Source organism: Leptosomus discolor, chromosome Z (assembly GCF_034619465.1).
Source record: "Leptosomus discolor isolate bLepDis1 chromosome Z, bLepDis1.hap2, whole genome shotgun sequence".
Classification (NCBI taxonomy): Eukaryota; Metazoa; Chordata; class Aves; order Leptosomiformes; family Leptosomidae; genus Leptosomus; species Leptosomus discolor.
Genome location: NC_141419.1, coordinates 77967915 through 77987100, shown reverse-complemented (window position 1 = coordinate 77987100; position 19186 = coordinate 77967915). Strand labels below are relative to the sequence as shown.

At 59.4% G+C, this 19186-nt stretch overlaps 4 protein-coding genes across 4 annotated transcripts; all 4 read left to right on the top strand.

The window, feature by feature from the left end:
- Positions 1 to 417: 417 nt before the first annotated feature.
- LOC147413324 (E3 ubiquitin-protein ligase Topors-like) lies at positions 418 to 1341 on the top strand. The gene has a single exon (XM_086480138.1). The coding sequence runs from the start codon at positions 418 to 420 to the stop codon at positions 1339 to 1341; it is 924 nt and encodes a 307-aa protein (XP_086336264.1).
- A 4327-nt stretch (positions 1342 to 5668) lies between these two features.
- On the top strand, positions 5669 to 6592 carry LOC147413323 (E3 ubiquitin-protein ligase Topors-like). The gene has a single exon (XM_086480136.1). The coding sequence runs from the start codon at positions 5669 to 5671 to the stop codon at positions 6590 to 6592; it is 924 nt and encodes a 307-aa protein (XP_086336262.1).
- A 4327-nt stretch (positions 6593 to 10919) lies between these two features.
- LOC147413322 (E3 ubiquitin-protein ligase Topors-like) lies at positions 10920 to 11843 on the top strand. The gene has a single exon (XM_086480135.1). The coding sequence runs from the start codon at positions 10920 to 10922 to the stop codon at positions 11841 to 11843; it is 924 nt and encodes a 307-aa protein (XP_086336261.1).
- A 4326-nt stretch (positions 11844 to 16169) lies between these two features.
- LOC147413321 (E3 ubiquitin-protein ligase Topors-like) lies at positions 16170 to 17093 on the top strand. The gene has a single exon (XM_086480134.1). It carries the CDS (start codon positions 16170 to 16172, stop codon positions 17091 to 17093), a length of 924 nt encoding a protein of 307 aa, XP_086336260.1.
- Positions 17094 to 19186: the final 2093 nt, after the last annotated feature.

Here is a 19186-nt window from a genome sequence, read left to right as displayed (position 1 = left end):
CACCCAGCTGGCTCGTGCCCGCACTCCAGCTGAGCGAGTACGTGAGGTTGGAGTGTCGAGCGAGGCTGGTGCTGGTGCTGAGGTCGTGCTCGGGGAGTTCTTCACGGCAACTCTCAGTGCCCGACCCCAGAGCCATCGGAGGGTTTTCCCCGGCCCCGTCTGCTTCCGGCAGCCGGGGCACTCCGGAGGCGCGCTCGCAGCAGCAGAGGTGAGCTCCGTGCGGGGAAACCGCACCCCGGGGAGCCGAGAGGGCTGCTTTCTTGAGGGGCCTGGACGTTTCTTCCACCCCTCCCTGGAGCAGCCAAAGACTGTGGCCGCCCTTCCTTTTCTAGCGTGACCCCCGCTGCTGCAGCGCCGGTGAGAGGGAGCAGCTCGACATCCCCAGCTCCCCTCAGCCCACCGCAGCACGTGGAGAGCATGGCCGCGGAGCTGGACAACCGCTGTCCAATATGCCTGGACAGCTGGGAGGAGGCCAGCTTCGTGATGCCCTGCCTCCACCCGTTCTGCTACCCGTGCATCGCGCGGTGGGTTGAGAGCAAGCCCGAGTGCCCCCTCTGCAAGAGGAGGGCGAGCTCCATCGTGCACTCGGTGCGGGCGGACGACGACTTTCAGGAGCGTGACATCCCACCGCCTGCAGCACCATCAGTCGTCGTCCAGCCGACAGGAGGAGCGCCGGGACAGCCAGCTGCAGCCCGGCCACCAGCTGCGGGGCCGCCGCCCATGGCTCCAGTGGGCGGCTTCTACGCGTGCGTCTGGGCGTCCATCTTCCGCACGTACCGCGCTGTCCTCCACCCCCTGCTGCCCTGGCTGCATCAGGAGCTGGGGCAGCTCTTCGAGGATGCCCAGGAAGCAGCGGCAGCGCAGAGCCTCGTCCTTTCCACGCTGCGCTACTTTGGCCTGGATGAGGAGGCTCTGATCCAGCTGCTGCGGGACACCCTGGGCAGGCGCACGAGGAGCTTTGTCCACCAGCTCGTCGCCACCATCGTGCGCCGGTGCAGCGGGCGGGCCCGACGTCGGCTGGGCCTCCAGGACGCCGGTGCGGCCGGGGGGCAGGACGGCAGCCCCCAGGATGCTGCCGGCCCCGCTGCCTCCCAAAGGGGGTCTCCTGCCCACAGCCCAGCCCTCCAGCGAGGTCGCAGGAGCCCCCCCAACACCCCCATTCCCACCCGTGGGGAGGCAGAAGAGCCACAGCAGGACCCGGAGGAGGCTGTGCCCGGGCCTTCCACTGCCAGCCGGGACAGTCCACGGTCCCCTGGCGGGACCCGGCGAGCCCCGAAGAGGAGGGCCAGCAGCCCTGAGGACCCCTCCCAGCACCGCAAGAAGCCACCCCGCTGTCGGTGACACTGGCAGGGTGCCTCAGGGGCTGGCCAAACCACGTCCAGGCCGGCAGCTGGGGCTCAGGCTGGCCCACAGGAGATCCTGGCCGGCCCCCTAAATCTAATTATTTTGCAATAAAAGAAAGGCAGGAAAACTGCACAAAAAGGCCCAGCGTTCCTAACGATGCAGGTGGCATCGCTGTCCCCACCCGTGCTGCTTTCTCCCCCTTCTCCTGGTGCTACGCCCACCGTTACCTCACGGGTCCGCTGGGCCCTACTACCTCCTCCACCCAGAGGCCTTGCAAACTCCCTACAGGGCCTGCAGTCTGGTACTAGCAGTGGCAGTGCCACGGCCCTGGGCTGCGGGACTCAAGGGACGCGGTGCACCCACTGTGGGTCCTGTTAACACCGTGGGGCAGAGGAAGGGCGGCGGGAGACGGGACGAGGCTCCCTTCCCGCCCTGTCGCGTAAAAGGGCAACTCGCTTGGACAGGTGGTTGAGGGAGGCCCTCCCGTTGAACTGCTCCGTGGTTCATGTCTGGGAATACAAGGAGTAAGGAGACGCTCCCTTTGAGTCACGAGGCTCACAGTGGTCCCCCTTGCTCTCTAAACTCCTTCTCAGAGAGGTGCCTGGGTATGCCTAGATTCAGCCTTAGCCCCAGGCCTGGTCAACGGTTTATGATTAAGGATACAGAGAAAGGAGAGGGGTAAGGGAAGCCCTCCTGTGGCGCCACGACCTTCAGAGAGGACCTCCTTACTGTCCAAATGCCTTCCGAGAGGAAGATCCAGTCCTAGTCTCAGACTTGCTCAATGGTTTATGAGTAAGGATTGTACGTGTGTAGCCACTCGTCAGAGTCAACGTTTGCCTGTTTCACAGTCCTGCCTAGGTCTTTCAGTAAGGCAGGTTCGCAAAGTTGCAAAGATAGGTAAGTTATTAAGTCAACAGTTAGAAGAAGAAGTTTGGAATTGCCCTTGATAAACACACTTACTGCAAAAATCGAGCTCGAGTTAGTAGTTCCTGGGTAAAACGTGACAGAGGCGGAGGCACAAGTCTTACCAAAGAGGCGTCCCTGCCTGGGGAGGAGAGAGGTCCAGGCCCGTTGAGCCACGCAGAGAGTTGAAATTCTCTTCCTCTAAACCAGAGGATTCTAAAGACTAATTTTACGCCTAACGACGAGGTGGGACCGAGTCATATCTCGTGTGCTGACTGTCTCCCAGCAGGCTAATGTTGCCATGAGTTCAGGGGGTGAGGGTGGGGGGACCAACGCTCGCTACAGATGTCCCAGGGGGTCCCGGTGGACTGGAAGCAGGCAAATGTGACGCCCATCCACAAGAAGGGCCGGAAGGAGGATCCAGGGAGTCCAGGGAGCCTGTCAGCCTGACCTCGGGGCCGGGGAAGGTCATCTTGAGTGCCATCGCACGGCACGTACGGGACAAGCAGGTGATCGGGCCCAGTCAGCAGGGGTGTATGAAAGGCAGGTAGGTCCTGCTCGACTAACTTCGTCTCCTTCTGTGACAATTAACCCCAGCAGCTCTTAGCCACCTTTTACTGGTGTTCCTAGGTAAGAAACTTCATTTTAAACACTAAACGCCTACTTTCTTTCTTCCACAGAAATGTGCCAAAGCGCAAATTCCCTTTATAATCTCAAAGCTTCTCACTTGCACGTGCTTATATTACCCACGAAATACTCTTCAGAGCACCAGATTGGTCCAGAGATTTCCCTGACTTCTCCTGATTGCAGTTGAACTAGTGACTTCTGCTACATACCAGCTCTGTGCCTGACTGCCTGGGTACTGCTCAAACAGGGGTGCTAACAGGATGCCTTCAGTTGTCCTCTCCCTGCAGAACACCTTGGCGGACGCTCCTCAGGGCTCGCAGCAAAGGGACACCCAGGGCTTGGGGCTGCAGGCAGCCATACGCTTTGATTCCCCTCCGGGTTAGAACAAGATCCCCAAGAGCGAGCCACGTGCTGCCTGTGAGCCGCCGGGGGAGGAGGCAGCAGGGGAGCCCAGAGGGCTGGCCAGCAGTGCCGGGCTGTGCGGAGAGCCCGTGGGCCTTTGTCCTGCAGCCTCCCAGGGAGGCACGAGGTGTCACTTACCAAAGGAACCCTCCTGCCACATAAGCCTGGAGCTGTCAGCCACCGCCAGAGCGACCTGACGGGGCTCCGGGAAGACGTGACCGAGGCCCCAGTGACCGCTGTGAAACACCGATGCCGAGCACAAGACGAGAGATGGGGGATGGAGTGGGCAGTGGTGTTGCAGCAACGCCAGGTACATGTGTGTTCTGGTTTGGGCTAAATCAGAACTAATTCTGGTTTAGTGCTTTAACTTTTCAGCTAAGTCTCCTCTAACTAACAGCAGCACATATTTCCAGACAGCGACTGCTCCCAGCAGTGATAAGGCCTGATGTTTATAGCTCGTACCAAGGAACGGTGTGCAGAGGGGCCCTTGCTTATACTTGTTCTTATGGCGACCAAGGTCACTGCTAAATCTTGTACTCCGTGTCGGGGAGCCGGGAGTGAAAAGGGTCGCGCCTACAGGGAGGAGCGAACTGGACAGGTGACCCAAACCTGACCAACAGAGTATTCCGTCCCATAGACGTCATATTCAGTGTAAAGCTGAGAGATCACGAGGGTCTCGCTCTCTTGGTCTCTCTTCCTCTCTTCTTCGATGGCCGACATCTGAGGAGGACTCTGCCTGTTCTTTTGTCATCGATCCCGATCCGTGCATTCCTGAATCCAGTGCCTGAGTCCAGCTCCTGCATCCCGTCCCTGTCTGCTGCCGAGTCCAGCCTGGGACTGCCCCAGTGCCAGCCCTGCAGCGTGGTGGTGACGTATCGTCATCAGGGTGGGGGGAGTTGGGTTCGGTATTGGTTTTACGTATATTTGTACATATTGTATATATTTCAATATTTCCTTATTCTTATTATTCCTTATTCTTTTATTGTTATTGTTTCATTAAAGCTGTTTTCGTTTTCTTTTCCAAACCGTAAAGTCTCTCTCTCTTGTCCTCTTGTTCTCTTTCCTTTTCCCTTTTGGGAGGGGAGAGGGGTTAGTAGAGAGCGTCTGTCATTCGTTAGTGGCCGGCCCAGCCTCAAACCGAGAAAATGTGCGAGTGCTGCACGTGAGGACGGCCCATTTTCATGTTCCCAAGCGATGGACGGTGACGTCCCCGAGCGATGGGTTCTCATGTCACCCAGGGATGGACCGTGACATGAACGTGAGCAGCGCGGAAAGCCAACCGTATCCTGGGCTGCATCAAAAGATGTGTGGCCAGCAGGCCGAGGGAGGTGATTCTGCCCCTCTGCTCTGCCCTGCCCTCCCCTCGTGAGACCCCACCTGGAATAGTGCGTCCAGCTCTGGAGCCCCCAACACAAGAAAGACATGGAGCTGCTGGAGCGAGTGCAGAGGAGGGCTACCAAGGCGGTCAGAGAGTTGGAACACCTTTCCTACGAGGACAGGCTGAGAGAGTTGGGCTTGTTCAGCCTGGAAAAGAGAAGGCTCCGGGGAGACCTTCTAGCGGCCTTCCAGTACCTGAAGGGGGCCCACAAGAAGGTGGGGCAGGGACTTTTTACCAGGGCCTGCAGTGATCGGACGAGGAAGCTGGGAGAGGGCAGGGTCAGACTAGATATGAGGAAGAAGATCTCCACCCTGAGGGTGGTGAGACGCTGGAACAGGTTGCCTAAGGACGCTGGGGATGCTCCATCCCTGGAAGTGTTCAAGGCCAGGCTGGATGGAGCCGTGAGCAACCTGCTCTCGTGGCAGGTGTCCCTGCCGTGGCAGGGGGCTTGGAACTAGATCATCTTTGAGGTCCCTTCCAAGCCAAACCGTTCCATGATTCTTTGATTTTATGTTCACCATGCACTGGACGACGACGTTGCCGGGTGACGCATTGTGACCACACACCCCTCGCTGCTTATAGCCGGGTGCCGAGTCTCACCCAGCTGGCTCGTGCCCGCACTCCAGCTGAGCGAGTACGTGAGGTTGGAGTGTCGAGCGAGGCTGGTGCTGGTGCTGAGGTCGTGCTCGGGGAGTTCTTCACGGCAACTCTCAGTGCCCGACCCCAGAGCCATCGGAGGGTTTTCCCCGGCCCCGTCTGCTTCCGGCAGCCGGGGCACTCCGGAGGCGCGCTCGCAGCAGCAGAGGTGAGCTCCGTGCGGGGAAACCGCACCCCGGGGAGCCGAGAGGGCTGCTTTCTTGAGGGGCCTGGACGTTTCTTCCACCCCTCCCTGGAGCAGCCAAAGACTGTGGCCGCCCTTCCTTTTCTAGCGTGACCCCCGCTGCTGCAGCGCCGGTGAGAGGGAGCAGCTCGACATCCCCAGCTCCCCTCAGCCCACCGCAGCACGTGGAGAGCATGGCCGCGGAGCTGGACAACCGCTGTCCAATATGCCTGGACAGCTGGGAGGAGGCCAGCTTCGTGATGCCCTGCCTCCACCCGTTCTGCTACCCGTGCATCGCGCGGTGGGTTGAGAGCAAGCCCGAGTGCCCCCTCTGCAAGAGGAGGGCGAGCTCCATCGTGCACTCGGTGCGGGCGGACGACGACTTTCAGGAGCGTGACATCCCACCGCCTGCAGCACCATCAGTCGTCGTCCAGCCGACAGGAGGAGCGCCGGGACAGCCAGCTGCAGCCCGGCCACCAGCTGCGGGGCCGCCGCCCATGGCTCCAGTGGGCGGCTTCTACGCGTGCGTCTGGGCGTCCATCTTCCGCACGTACCGCGCTGTCCTCCACCCCCTGCTGCCCTGGCTGCATCAGGAGCTGGGGCAGCTCTTCGAGGATGCCCAGGAAGCAGCGGCAGCGCAGAGCCTCGTCCTTTCCACGCTGCGCTACTTTGGCCTGGATGAGGAGGCTCTGATCCAGCTGCTGCGGGACACCCTGGGCAGGCGCACGAGGAGCTTTGTCCACCAGCTCGTCGCCACCATCGTGCGCCGGTGCAGCGGGCGGGCCCGACGTCGGCTGGGCCTCCAGGACGCCGGTGCGGCCGGGGGGCAGGACGGCAGCCCCCAGGATGCTGCCGGCCCCGCTGCCTCCCAAAGGGGGTCTCCTGCCCACAGCCCAGCCCTCCAGCGAGGTCGCAGGAGCCCCCCCAACACCCCCATTCCCACCCGTGGGGAGGCAGAAGAGCCACAGCAGGACCCGGAGGAGGCTGTGCCCGGGCCTTCCACTGCCAGCCGGGACAGTCCACGGTCCCCTGGCGGGACCCGGCGAGCCCCGAAGAGGAGGGCCAGCAGCCCTGAGGACCCCTCCCAGCACCGCAAGAAGCCACCCCGCTGTCGGTGACACTGGCAGGGTGCCTCAGGGGCTGGCCAAACCACGTCCAGGCCGGCAGCTGGGGCTCAGGCTGGCCCCCAGGAGATCCTGGCCGGCCCCCTAAATCTAATTATTTTGCAATAAAAGAAAGGCAGGAAAACTGCACAAAAAGGCCCAGCGTTCCTAACGATGCAGGTGGCATCGCTGTCCCCACCCGTGCTGCTTTCTCCCCCTTCTCCTGGTGCTACGCCCACCGTTACCTCACGGGTCCGCTGGGCCCTACTACCTCCTCCACCCAGAGGCCTTGCAAACTCCCTACAGGGCCTGCAGTCTGGTACTAGCAGTGGCAGTGCCACGGCCCTGGGCTGCGGGACTCAAGGGACGCGGTGCACCCACTGTGGGTCCTGTTAACACCGTGGGGCAGAGGAAGGGCGGCGGGAGACGGGACGAGGCTCCCTTCCCGCCCTGTCGCGTAAAAGGGCAACTCGCTTGGACAGGTGGTTGAGGGAGGCCCTCCCGTTGAACTGCTCCGTGGTTCATGTCTGGGAATACAAGGAGTAAGGAGACGCTCCCTTTGAGTCACGAGGCTCACAGTGGTCCCCCTTGCTCTCTAAACTCCTTCTCAGAGAGGTGCCTGGGTATGCCTAGATTCAGCCTTAGCCCCAGGCCTGGTCAACGGTTTATGATTAAGGATACAGAGAAAGGAGAGGGGTAAGGGAAGCCCTCCTGTGGCGCCACGACCTTCAGAGAGGACCTCCTTACTGTCCAAATGCCTTCCGAGAGGAAGATCCAGTCCTAGTCTCAGACTTGCTCAATGGTTTATGAGTAAGGATTGTACGTGTGTAGCCACTCGTCAGAGTCAACGTTTGCCTGTTTCACAGTCCTGCCTAGGTCTTTCAGTAAGGCAGGTTCGCAAAGTTGCAAAGATAGGTAAGTTATTAAGTCAACAGTTAGAAGAAGAAGTTTGGAATTGCCCTTGATAAACACACTTACTGCAAAAATCGAGCTCGAGTTAGTAGTTCCTGGGTAAAACGTGACAGAGGCGGAGGCACAAGTCTTACCAAAGAGGCGTCCCTGCCTGGGGAGGAGAGAGGTCCAGGCCCGTTGAGCCACGCAGAGAGTTGAAATTCTCTTCCTCTAAACCAGAGGATTCTAAAGACTAATTTTACGCCTAACGACGAGGTGGGACCGAGTCATATCTCGTGTGCTGACTGTCTCCCAGCAGGCTAATGTTGCCATGAGTTCAGGGGGTGAGGGTGGGGGGACCAACGCTCGCTACAGATGTCCCAGGGGGTCCCGGTGGACTGGAAGCAGGCAAATGTGACGCCCATCCACAAGAAGGGCCGGAAGGAGGATCCAGGGAGTCCAGGGAGCCTGTCAGCCTGACCTCGGGGCCGGGGAAGGTCATCTTGAGTGCCATCGCACGGCACGTACGGGACAAGCAGGTGATCGGGCCCAGTCAGCAGGGGTGTATGAAAGGCAGGTAGGTCCTGCTCGACTAACTTCGTCTCCTTCTGTGACAATTAACCCCAGCAGCTCTTAGCCACCTTTTACTGGTGTTCCTAGGTAAGAAACTTCATTTTAAACACTAAACGCCTACTTTCTTTCTTCCACAGAAATGTGCCAAAGCGCAAATTCCCTTTATAATCTCAAAGCTTCTCACTTGCACGTGCTTATATTACCCACGAAATACTCTTCAGAGCACCAGATTGGTCCAGAGATTTCCCTGACTTCTCCTGATTGCAGTTGAACTAGTGACTTCTGCTACATACCAGCTCTGTGCCTGACTGCCTGGGTACTGCTCAAACAGGGGTGCTAACAGGATGCCTTCAGTTGTCCTCTCCCTGCAGAACACCTTGGCGGACGCTCCTCAGGGCTCGCAGCAAAGGGACACCCAGGGCTTGGGGCTGCAGGCAGCCATACGCTTTGATTCCCCTCCGGGTTAGAACAAGATCCCCAAGAGCGAGCCACGTGCTGCCTGTGAGCCGCCGGGGGAGGAGGCAGCAGGGGAGCCCAGAGGGCTGGCCAGCAGTGCCGGGCTGTGCGGAGAGCCCGTGGGCCTTTGTCCTGCAGCCTCCCAGGGAGGCACGAGGTGTCACTTACCAAAGGAACCCTCCTGCCACATAAGCCTGGAGCTGTCAGCCACCGCCAGAGCGACCTGACGGGGCTCCGGGAAGACGTGACCGAGGCCCCAGTGACCGCTGTGAAACACCGATGCCGAGCACAAGACGAGAGATGGGGGATGGAGTGGGCAGTGGTGTTGCAGCAACGCCAGGTACATGTGTGTTCTGGTTTGGGCTAAATCAGAACTAATTCTGGTTTAGTGCTTTAACTTTTCAGCTAAGTCTCCTCTAACTAACAGCAGCACATATTTCCAGACAGCGACTGCTCCCAGCAGTGATAAGGCCTGATGTTTATAGCTCGTACCAAGGAACGGTGTGCAGAGGGGCCCTTGCTTATACTTGTTCTTATGGCGACCAAGGTCACTGCTAAATCTTGTACTCCGTGTCGGGGAGCCGGGAGTGAAAAGGGTCGCGCCTACAGGGAGGAGCGAACTGGACAGGTGACCCAAACCTGACCAACAGAGTATTCCGTCCCATAGACGTCATATTCAGTATAAAGCTGAGAGATCACGAGGGTCTCGCTCTCTTGGTCTCTCTTCCTCTCTTCTTCGATGGCCGACATCTGAGGAGGACTCTGCCTGTTCTTCTGTCGTCGATCCCGATCCGTGCATCCCTGAATCCAGTGCCTGAGTCCAGCTCCTGCATCCCGTCCCTGTCTGCTGCCGAGTCCAGCCTGGGACTGCCCCAGTGCCAGCCCTGCAGCGTGGTGGTGACGTATCGTCATCAGGGTGGGGGGAGTTGGGTTCGGTATTGGTTTTACGTATATTTGTACATATTGTATATATTTCAATATTTCCTTATTCTTATTATTCCTTATTCTTTTATTGTTATTGTTTCATTAAAGCTGTTTTCGTTTTCTTTTCCAAACCGTAAAGTCTCTCTCTCTTGTCCTCTTGTTCTCTTTCCTTTTCCCTTTTGGGAGGGGAGAGGGGTTAGTAGAGAGCGTCTGTCATTCGTTAGTGGCCGGCCCAGCCTCAAACCGAGAAAATGTGCGAGTGCTGCACGTGAGGACGGCCCATTTTCATGTTCCCAAGCGATGGACGGTGACGTCCCCGAGCGATGGGTTCTCATGTCACCCAGGGATGGACCGTGACATGAACGTGAGCAGCGCGGAAAGCCAACCGTATCCTGGGCTGCATCAAAAGATGTGTGGCCAGCAGGCCGAGGGAGGTGATTCTGCCCCTCTGCTCTGCCCTGCCCTCCCCTCGTGAGACCCCACCTGGAATAGTGCGTCCAGCTCTGGAGCCCCCAACACAAGAAAGACATGGAGCTGCTGGAGCGAGTGCAGAGGAGGGCTACCAAGGCGGTCAGAGAGTTGGAACACCTTTCCTACGAGGACAGGCTGAGAGAGTTGGGCTTGTTCAGCCTGGAAAAGAGAAGGCTCCGGGGAGACCTTCTAGCGGCCTTCCAGTACCTGAAGGGGGCCCACAAGAAGGTGGGGCAGGGACTTTTTACCAGGGCCTGCAGTGATCGGACGAGGAAGCTGGGAGAGGGCAGGGTCAGACTAGATATGAGGAAGAAGATCTCCACCCTGAGGGTGGTGAGACGCTGGAACAGGTTGCCTAAGGACGCTGGGGATGCTCCATCCCTGGAAGTGTTCAAGGCCAGGCTGGATGGAGCCGTGAGCAACCTGCTCTCGTGGCAGGTGTCCCTGCCGTGGCAGGGGGCTTGGAACTAGATCATCTTTGAGGTCCCTTCCAAGCCAAACCGTTCCATGATTCTTTGATTTTATGTTCACCATGCACTGGACGACGACGTTGCCGGGTGACGCATTGTGACCACACACCCCTCGCTGCTTATAGCCGGGTGCCGAGTCTCACCCAGCTGGCTCGTGCCCGCACTCCAGCTGAGCGAGTACGTGAGGTTGGAGTGTCGAGCGAGGCTGGTGCTGGTGCTGAGGTCGTGCTCGGGGAGTTCTTCACGGCAACTCTCAGTGCCCGACCCCAGAGCCATCGGAGGGTTTTCCCCGGCCCCGTCTGCTTCCGGCAGCCGGGGCACTCCGGAGGCGCGCTCGCAGCAGCAGAGGTGAGCTCCGTGCGGGGAAACCGCACCCCGGGGAGCCGAGAGGGCTGCTTTCTTGAGGGGCCTGGACGTTTCTTCCACCCCTCCCTGGAGCAGCCAAAGACTGTGGCCGCCCTTCCTTTTCTAGCGTGACCCCCGCTGCTGCAGCGCCGGTGAGAGGGAGCAGCTCGACATCCCCAGCTCCCCTCAGCCCACCGCAGCACGTGGAGAGCATGGCCGCGGAGCTGGACAACCGCTGTCCAATATGCCTGGACAGCTGGGAGGAGGCCAGCTTCGTGATGCCCTGCCTCCACCCGTTCTGCTACCCGTGCATCGCGCGGTGGGTTGAGAGCAAGCCCGAGTGCCCCCTCTGCAAGAGGAGGACGAGCTCCATCGTGCACTCGGTGCGGGCGGACGACGACTTTCAGGAGCGTGACATCCCACCGCCTGCAGCACCATCAGTCGTCGTCCAGCCGACAGGAGGAGCGCCGGGACAGCCAGCTGCAGCCCGGCCACCAGCTGCGGGGCCGCCGCCCATGGCTCCAGTGGGCGGCTTCTACGCGTGCGTCTGGGCGTCCATCTTCCGCACGTACCGCGCTGTCCTCCACCCCCTGCTGCCCTGGCTGCATCAGGAGCTGGGGCAGCTCTTCGAGGATGCCCAGGAAGCAGCGGCAGCGCAGAGCCTCGTCCTTTCCACGCTGCGCTACTTTGGCCTGGATGAGGAGGCTCTGATCCAGCTGCTGCGGGACACCCTGGGCAGGCGCACGAGGAGCTTTGTCCACCAGCTCGTCGCCACCATCGTGCGCCGGTGCAGCGGGCGGGCCCGACGTCGGCTGGGCCTCCAGGACGCCGGTGCGGCCGGGGGGCAGGACGGCAGCCCCCAGGATGCTGCCGGCCCCGCTGCCTCCCAAAGGGGGTCTCCTGCCCACAGCCCAGCCCTCCAGCGAGGTCGCAGGAGCCCCCCCAACACCCCCATTCCCACCCGTGGGGAGGCAGAAGAGCCACAGCAGGACCCGGAGGAGGCTGTGCCCGGGCCTTCCACTGCCAGCCGGGACAGTCCACGGTCCCCTGGCGGGACCCGGCGAGCCCCGAAGAGGAGGGCCAGCAGCCCTGAGGACCCCTCCCAGCACCGCAAGAAGCCACCCCGCTGTCGGTGACACTGGCAGGGTGCCTCAGGGGCTGGCCAAACCACGTCCAGGCCGGCAGCTGGGGCTCAGGCTGGCCCCCAGGAGATCCTGGCCGGCCCCCTAAATCTAATTATTTTGCAATAAAAGAAAGGCAGGAAAACTGCACAAAAAGGCCCAGCGTTCCTAACGATGCAGGTGGCATCGCTGTCCCCACCCGTGCTGCTTTCTCCCCCTTCTCCTGGTGCTACGCCCACCGTTACCTCACGGGTCCGCTGGGCCCTACTACCTCCTCCACCCAGAGGCCTTGCAAACTCCCTACAGGGCCTGCAGTCTGGTACTAGCAGTGGCAGTGCCACGGCCCTGGGCTGCGGGACTCAAGGGACGCGGTGCACCCACTGTGGGTCCTGTTAACACCGTGGGGCAGAGGAAGGGCGGCGGGAGACGGGACGAGGCTCCCTTCCCGCCCTGTCGCGTAAAAGGGCAACTCGCTTGGACAGGTGGTTGAGGGAGGCCCTCCCGTTGAACTGCTCCGTGGTTCATGTCTGGGAATACAAGGAGTAAGGAGACGCTCCCTTTGAGTCACGAGGCTCACAGTGGTCCCCCTTGCTCTCTAAACTCCTTCTCAGAGAGGTGCCTGGGTATGCCTAGATTCAGCCTTAGCCCCAGGCCTGGTCAACGGTTTATGATTAAGGATACAGAGAAAGGAGAGGGGTAAGGGAAGCCCTCCTGTGGCGCCACGACCTTCAGAGAGGACCTCCTTACTGTCCAAATGCCTTCCGAGAGGAAGATCCAGTCCTAGTCTCAGACTTGCTCAATGGTTTATGAGTAAGGATTGTACGTGTGTAGCCACTCGTCAGAGTCAACGTTTGCCTGTTTCACAGTCCTGCCTAGGTCTTTCAGTAAGGCAGGTTCGCAAAGTTGCAAAGATAGGTAAGTTATTAAGTCAACAGTTAGAAGAAGAAGTTTGGAATTGCCCTTGATAAACACACTTACTGCAAAAATCGAGCTCGAGTTAGTAGTTCCTGGGTAAAACGTGACAGAGGCGGAGGCACAAGTCTTACCAAAGAGGCGTCCCTGCCTGGGGAGGAGAGAGGTCCAGGCCCGTTGAGCCACGCAGAGAGTTGAAATTCTCTTCCTCTAAACCAGAGGATTCTAAAGACTAATTTTACGCCTAACGACGAGGTGGGACCGAGTCATATCTCGTGTGCTGACTGTCTCCCAGCAGGCTAATGTTGCCATGAGTTCAGGGGGTGAGGGTGGGGGGACCAACGCTCGCTACAGATGTCCCAGGGGGTCCCGGTGGACTGGAAGCAGGCAAATGTGACGCCCATCCACAAGAAGGGCCGGAAGGAGGATCCAGGGAGTCCAGGGAGCCTGTCAGCCTGACCTCGGGGCCGGGGAAGGTCATCTTGAGTGCCATCGCACGGCACGTACGGGACAAGCAGGTGATCGGGCCCAGTCAGCAGGGGTGTATGAAAGGCAGGTAGGTCCTGCTCGACTAACTTCGTCTCCTTCTGTGACAATTAACCCCAGCAGCTCTTAGCCACCTTTTACTGGTGTTCCTAGGTAAGAAACTTCATTTTAAACACTAAACGCCTACTTTCTTTCTTCCACAGAAATGTGCCAAAGCGCAAATTCCCTTTATAATCTCAAAGCTTCTCACTTGCACGTGCTTATATTACCCACGAAATACTCTTCAGAGCACCAGATTGGTCCAGAGATTTCCCTGACTTCTCCTGATTGCAGTTGAACTAGTGACTTCTGCTACATACCAGCTCTGTGCCTGACTGCCTGGGTACTGCTCAAACAGGGGTGCTAACAGGATGCCTTCAGTTGTCCTCTCCCTGCAGAACACCTTGGCGGACGCTCCTCAGGGCTCGCAGCAAAGGGACACCCAGGGCTTGGGGCTGCAGGCAGCCATACGCTTTGATTCCCCTCCGGGTAGAACAAGATCCCCAAGAGCGAGCCACGTGCTGCCTGTGAGCCGCCGGGGGAGGAGGCAGCAGGGGAGCCCAGAGGGCTGGCCAGCAGTGCCGGGCTGTGGGGAGAGCCCGTGGGCCTTTGTCCTGCAGCCTCCCAGGGAGGCACGAGGTGTCACTTACCAAAGGAACCCTCCTGCCACATAAGCCTGGAGCTGTCAGCCACCGCCAGAGCGACCTGACGGGGCTCCGGGAAGACGTGACCGAGGCCCCAGTGACCGCTGTGAAACACCGATGCCGAGCACAAGACGAGAGATGGGGGATGGAGTGGGCAGTGGTGTTGCAGCAACGCCAGGTACATGTGTGTTCTGGTTTGGGCTAAATCAGAACTAATTCTGGTTTAGTGCTTTAACTTTTCAGCTAAGTCTCCTCTAACTAACAGCAGCACATATTTCCAGACAGCGACTGCTCCCAGCAGTGATAAGGCCTGATGTTTATAGCTCGTACCAAGGAACGGTGTGCAGAGGGGCCCTTGCTTATACTTGTTCTTATGGCGACCAAGGTCACTGCTAAATCTTGTACTCCGTGTCGGGGAGCCGGGAGTGAAAAGGGTCGCGCCTACAGGGAGGAGCGAACTGGACAGGTGACCCAAACCTGACCAACAGAGTATTCCGTCCCATAGACGTCATATTCAGTATAAAGCTGAGAGATCACGAGGGTCTCGCTCTCTTGGTCTCTCTTCCTCTCTTCTTCGATGGCCGACATCTGAGGAGGACTCTGCCTGTTCTTCTGTCGTCGATCCCGATCCGTGCATCCCTGAATCCAGTGCCTGAGTCCAGCTCCTGCATCCCGTCCCTGTCTGCTGCCGAGTCCAGCCTGGGACTGCCCCAGTGCCAGCCCTGCAGCGTGGTGGTGACGTATCGTCATCAGGGTGGGGGGAGTTGGGTTCGGTATTGGTTTTACGTATATTTGTACATATTGTATATATTTCAATATTTCCTTATTCTTATTATTCCTTATTCTTTTATTGTTATTGTTTCATTAAAGCTGTTTTCGTTTTCTTTTCCAAACCGTAAAGTCTCTCTCTCTTGTCCTCTTGTTCTCTTTCCTTTTCCCTTTTGGGAGGGGAGAGGGGTTAGTAGAGAGCGTCTGTCATTCGTTAGTGGCCGGCCCAGCCTCAAACCGAGAAAATGTGCGAGTGCTGCACGTGAGGACGGCCCATTTTCATGTTCCCAAGCGATGGACGGTGACGTCCCCGAGCGATGGGTTCTCATGTCACCCAGGGATGGACCGTGACATGAACGTGAGCAGCGCGGAAAGCCAACCGTATCCTGGGCTGCATCAAAAGATGTGTGGCCAGCAGGCCGAGGGAGGTGATTCTGCCCCTCTGCTCTGCCCTGCCCTCCCCTCGTGAGACCCCACCTGGAATAGTGCGTCCAGCTCTGGAGCCCCCAACACAAGAAAGACATGGAGCTGCTGGAGCGAGTGCAGAGGAGGGCTACCAAGGCGGTCAGAGAGTTGGAACACCTTTCCTACGAGGACAGGCTGAGAGAGTTGGGCTTGTTCAGCCTGGAAAAGAGAAGGCTCCGGGGAGACCTTCTAGCGGCCTTCCAGTACCTGAAGGGGGCCCACAAGAAGGTGGGGCAGGGACTTTTTACCAGGGCCTGCAGTGATCGGACGAGGAAGCTGGGAGAGGGCAGGGTCAGACTAGATATGAGGAAGAAGATCTCCACCCTGAGGGTGGTGAGACGCTGGAACAGGTTGCCTAAGGACGCTGGGGATGCTCCATCCCTGGAAGTGTTCAAGGCCAGGCTGGATGGAGCCGTGAGCAACCTGCTCTCGTGGCAGGTGTCCCTGCCGTGGCAGGGGGCTTGGAACTAGATCATCTTTGAGGTCCCTTCCAAGCCAAACCGTTCCATGATTCTTTGATTTTATGTTCACCATGCACTGGACGACGACATTGCCGGGTGACGCATTGTGACCACACACCCCTCGCTGCTTATAGCCGGGTGCCGAGTCTCACCCAGCTGGCTCGTGCCCGCACTCCAGCTGAGCGAGTACGTGAGGTTGGAGTGTCGAGCGAGGCTGGTGCTGGTGCTGAGGTCGTGCTCGGGGAGTTCTTCACGGCAACTCTCAGTGCCCGACCCCAGAGCCATCGGAGGGTTTTCCCCGGCCCCGTCTGCTTCCGGCAGCCGGGGCACTCCGGAGGCGCGCTCGCAGCAGCAGAGGTGAGCTCCGTGCGGGGAAACCGCACCCCGGGGAGCCGAGAGGGCTGCTTTCTTGAGGGGCCTGGACGTTTCTTCCACCCCTCCCTGGAGCAGCCAAAGACTGTGGCCGCCCTTCCTTTTCTAGCGTGACCCCCGCTGCTGCAGCGCCGGTGAGAGGGAGCAGCTCGACATCCCCAGCTCCCCTCAGCCCACCGCAGCACGTGGAGAGCATGGCCGCGGAGCTGGACAACCGCTGTCCAATATGCCTGGACAGCTGGGAGGAGGCCAGCTTCGTGATGCCCTGCCTCCACCCGTTCTGCTACCCGTGCATCGCGCGGTGGGTTGAGAGCAAGCCCGAGTGCCCCCTCTGCAAGAGGAGGGCGAGCTCCATCGTGCACTCGGTGCGGGCGGACGACGACTTTCAGGAGCGTGACATCCCACCGCCTGCAGCACCATCAGTCGTCGTCCAGCCGACAGGAGGAGCGCCGGGACAGCCAGCTGCAGCCCGGCCACCAGCTGCGGGGCCGCCGCCCATGGCTCCAGTGGGCGGCTTCTACGCGTGCGTCTGGGCGTCCATCTTCCGCACGTACCGCGCTGTCCTCCACCCCCTGCTGCCCTGGCTGCATCAGGAGCTGGGGCAGCTCTTCGAGGATGCCCAGGAAGCAGCGGCAGCGCAGAGCCTCGTCCTTTCCACGCTGCGCTACTTTGGCCTGGATGAGGAGGCTCTGATCCAGCTGCTGCGGGACACCCTGGGCAGGCGCACGAGGAGCTTTGTCCACCAGCTCGTCGCCACCATCGTGCGCCGGTGCAGCGGGCGGGCCCGACGTCGGCTGGGCCTCCAGGACGCCGGTGCGGCCGGGGGGCAGGACGGCAGCCCCCAGGATGCTGCCGGCCCCGCTGCCTCCCAAAGGGGGTCTCCTGCCCACAGCCCAGCCCTCCAGCGAGGTCGCAGGAGCCCCCCCAACACCCCCATTCCCACCCGTGGGGAGGCAGAAGAGCCACAGCAGGACCCGGAGGAGGCTGTGCCCGGGCCTTCCACTGCCAGCCGGGACAGTCCACGGTCCCCTGGCGGGACCCGGCGAGCCCCGAAGAGGAGGGCCAGCAGCCCTGAGGACCCCTCCCAGCACCGCAAGAAGCCACCCCGCTGTCGGTGACACTGGCAGGGTGCCTCAGGGGCTGGCCAAACCACGTCCAGGCCGGCAGCTGGGGCTCAGGCTGGCCCACAGGAGATCCTGGCCGGCCCCCTAAATCTAATTATTTTGCAATAAAAGAAAGGCAGGAAAACTGCACAAAAAGGCCCAGCGTTCCTAACGATGCAGGTGGCATCGCTGTCCCCACCCGTGCTGCTTTCTCCCCCTTCTCCTGGTGCTACGCCCACCGTTACCTCACGGGTCCACTGGGCCCTACTACCTCCTCCACCCAGAGGCCTTGCAAACTCCCTACAGGGCCTGCAGTCTGGTACTAGCAGTGGCAGTGCCACGGCCCTGGGCTGCGGGACTCAAGGGACGCGGTGCACCCACTGTGGGTCCTGTTAACACCGTGGGGCAGAGGAAGGGCGGCGGGAGACGGGACGAGGCTCCCTTCCCGCCCTGTCGCGTAAAAGGGCAACTCGCTTGGACAGGTGGTTGAGGGAGGCCCTCCCGTTGAACTGCTCCGTGGTTCATGTCTGGGAATACAAGGAGTAAGGAGACGCTCCCTTTGAGTCACGAGGCTCACAGTGGTCCCCCTTGCTCTCTAAACTCCTTCTCAGAGAGGTGCCTGGGTATGCCTAGATTCAGCCTTAGCCCCAGGCCTGGTCAACGGTTTATGATTAAGGATACAGAGAAAGGAGAGGGGTAAGGGAAGCCCTCCTGTGGCGCCACGACCTTCAGAGAGGACCTCCTTACTGTCCAAATGCCTTCCGAGAGGAAGATCCAGTCCTAGTCTCAGACTTGCTCAATGGTTTATGAGTAAGGATTGTACGTGTGTAGCCACTCGTCAGAGTCAACGTTTGCCTGTTTCACAGTCCTGCCTAGGTCTTTCAGTAAGGCAGGTTCGCAAAGTTGCAAAGATAGGTAAGTTATTAAGTCAACAGTTAGAAGAAGAAGTTTGGAATTGCCCTTGATAAACACACTTACTGCAAAAATCGAGCTCGAGTTAGTAGTTCCTGGGTAAAACGTGACAGAGGCGGAGGCACAAGTCTTACCAAAGAGGCGTCCTTGCCTGGGGAGGAGAGAGGTCCAGGCCCGTTGAGCCACGCAGAGAGTTGAAATTCTCTTCCTCTAAACCAGAGGATTCTAAAGACTAATTTTACGCCTAACGACGAGGTGGGACCGAGTCATATCTCGTGTGCTGACTGTCTCCCAGCAGGCTAATGTTGCCATGAGTTCAGGGGGTGAGGGTGGGGGGACCAACGCTCGCTACAGATGTCCCAGGGGGTCCCGGTGGACTGGAAGCAGGCAAATGTGACGCCCATCCACAAGAAGGGCCGGAAGGAGGATCCAGGGAGTCCAGGGAGCCTGTCAGCCTGACCTCGGGGCCGGGGAAGGTCATCTTGAGTGCCATCGCACGGCACGTACGGGACAAGCAGGTGATCGGGCCCAGTCAGCAGGGGTGTATGAAAGGCAGGTAGGTCCTGCTCGACTAACTTCGTCTCCTTCTGTGACAATTAACCCCAGCAGCTCTTAGCCACCTTTTACTGGTGTTCCTAGGTAAGAAACTTCATTTTAAACACTAAACGCCTACTTTCTTTCTTCCACAGAAATGTGCCAAAGCGCAAATTCCCTTTATAATCTCAAAGCTTCTCACTTGCACGTGCTTATATTACCCACGAAATACTCTTCAGAGCACCAGATTGGTCCAGAGATTTCCCTGACTTCTCCTGATTGCAGTTGAACTAGTGACTTCTGCTACATACCAGCTCTGTGCCTGACTGCCTGGGTACTGCTCAAACAGGGGTGCTAACAGGATGCCTTCAGTTGTCCTCTCCCTGCAGAACACCTTGGCGGACGCTCCTCAGGGCTCGCAGCAAAGGGACACCCAGGGCTTGGGGCTGCAGGCAGCCATACGCTTTGATTCCCCTCCGGGTTAGAACAAGATCCCCAAGAGCGAGCCACGTGCTGCCTGTGAGCCGCCGGGGGAGGAGGCAGCAGGGGAGCCCAGAGGGCTGGCCAGCAGTGCCGGGCTGTGCGGAGAGCCCGTGGGCCTTTGTCCTGCAGCCTCCCAGGGAGGCACGAGGTGTCACTTACCAAAGGAACCCTCCTGCCAC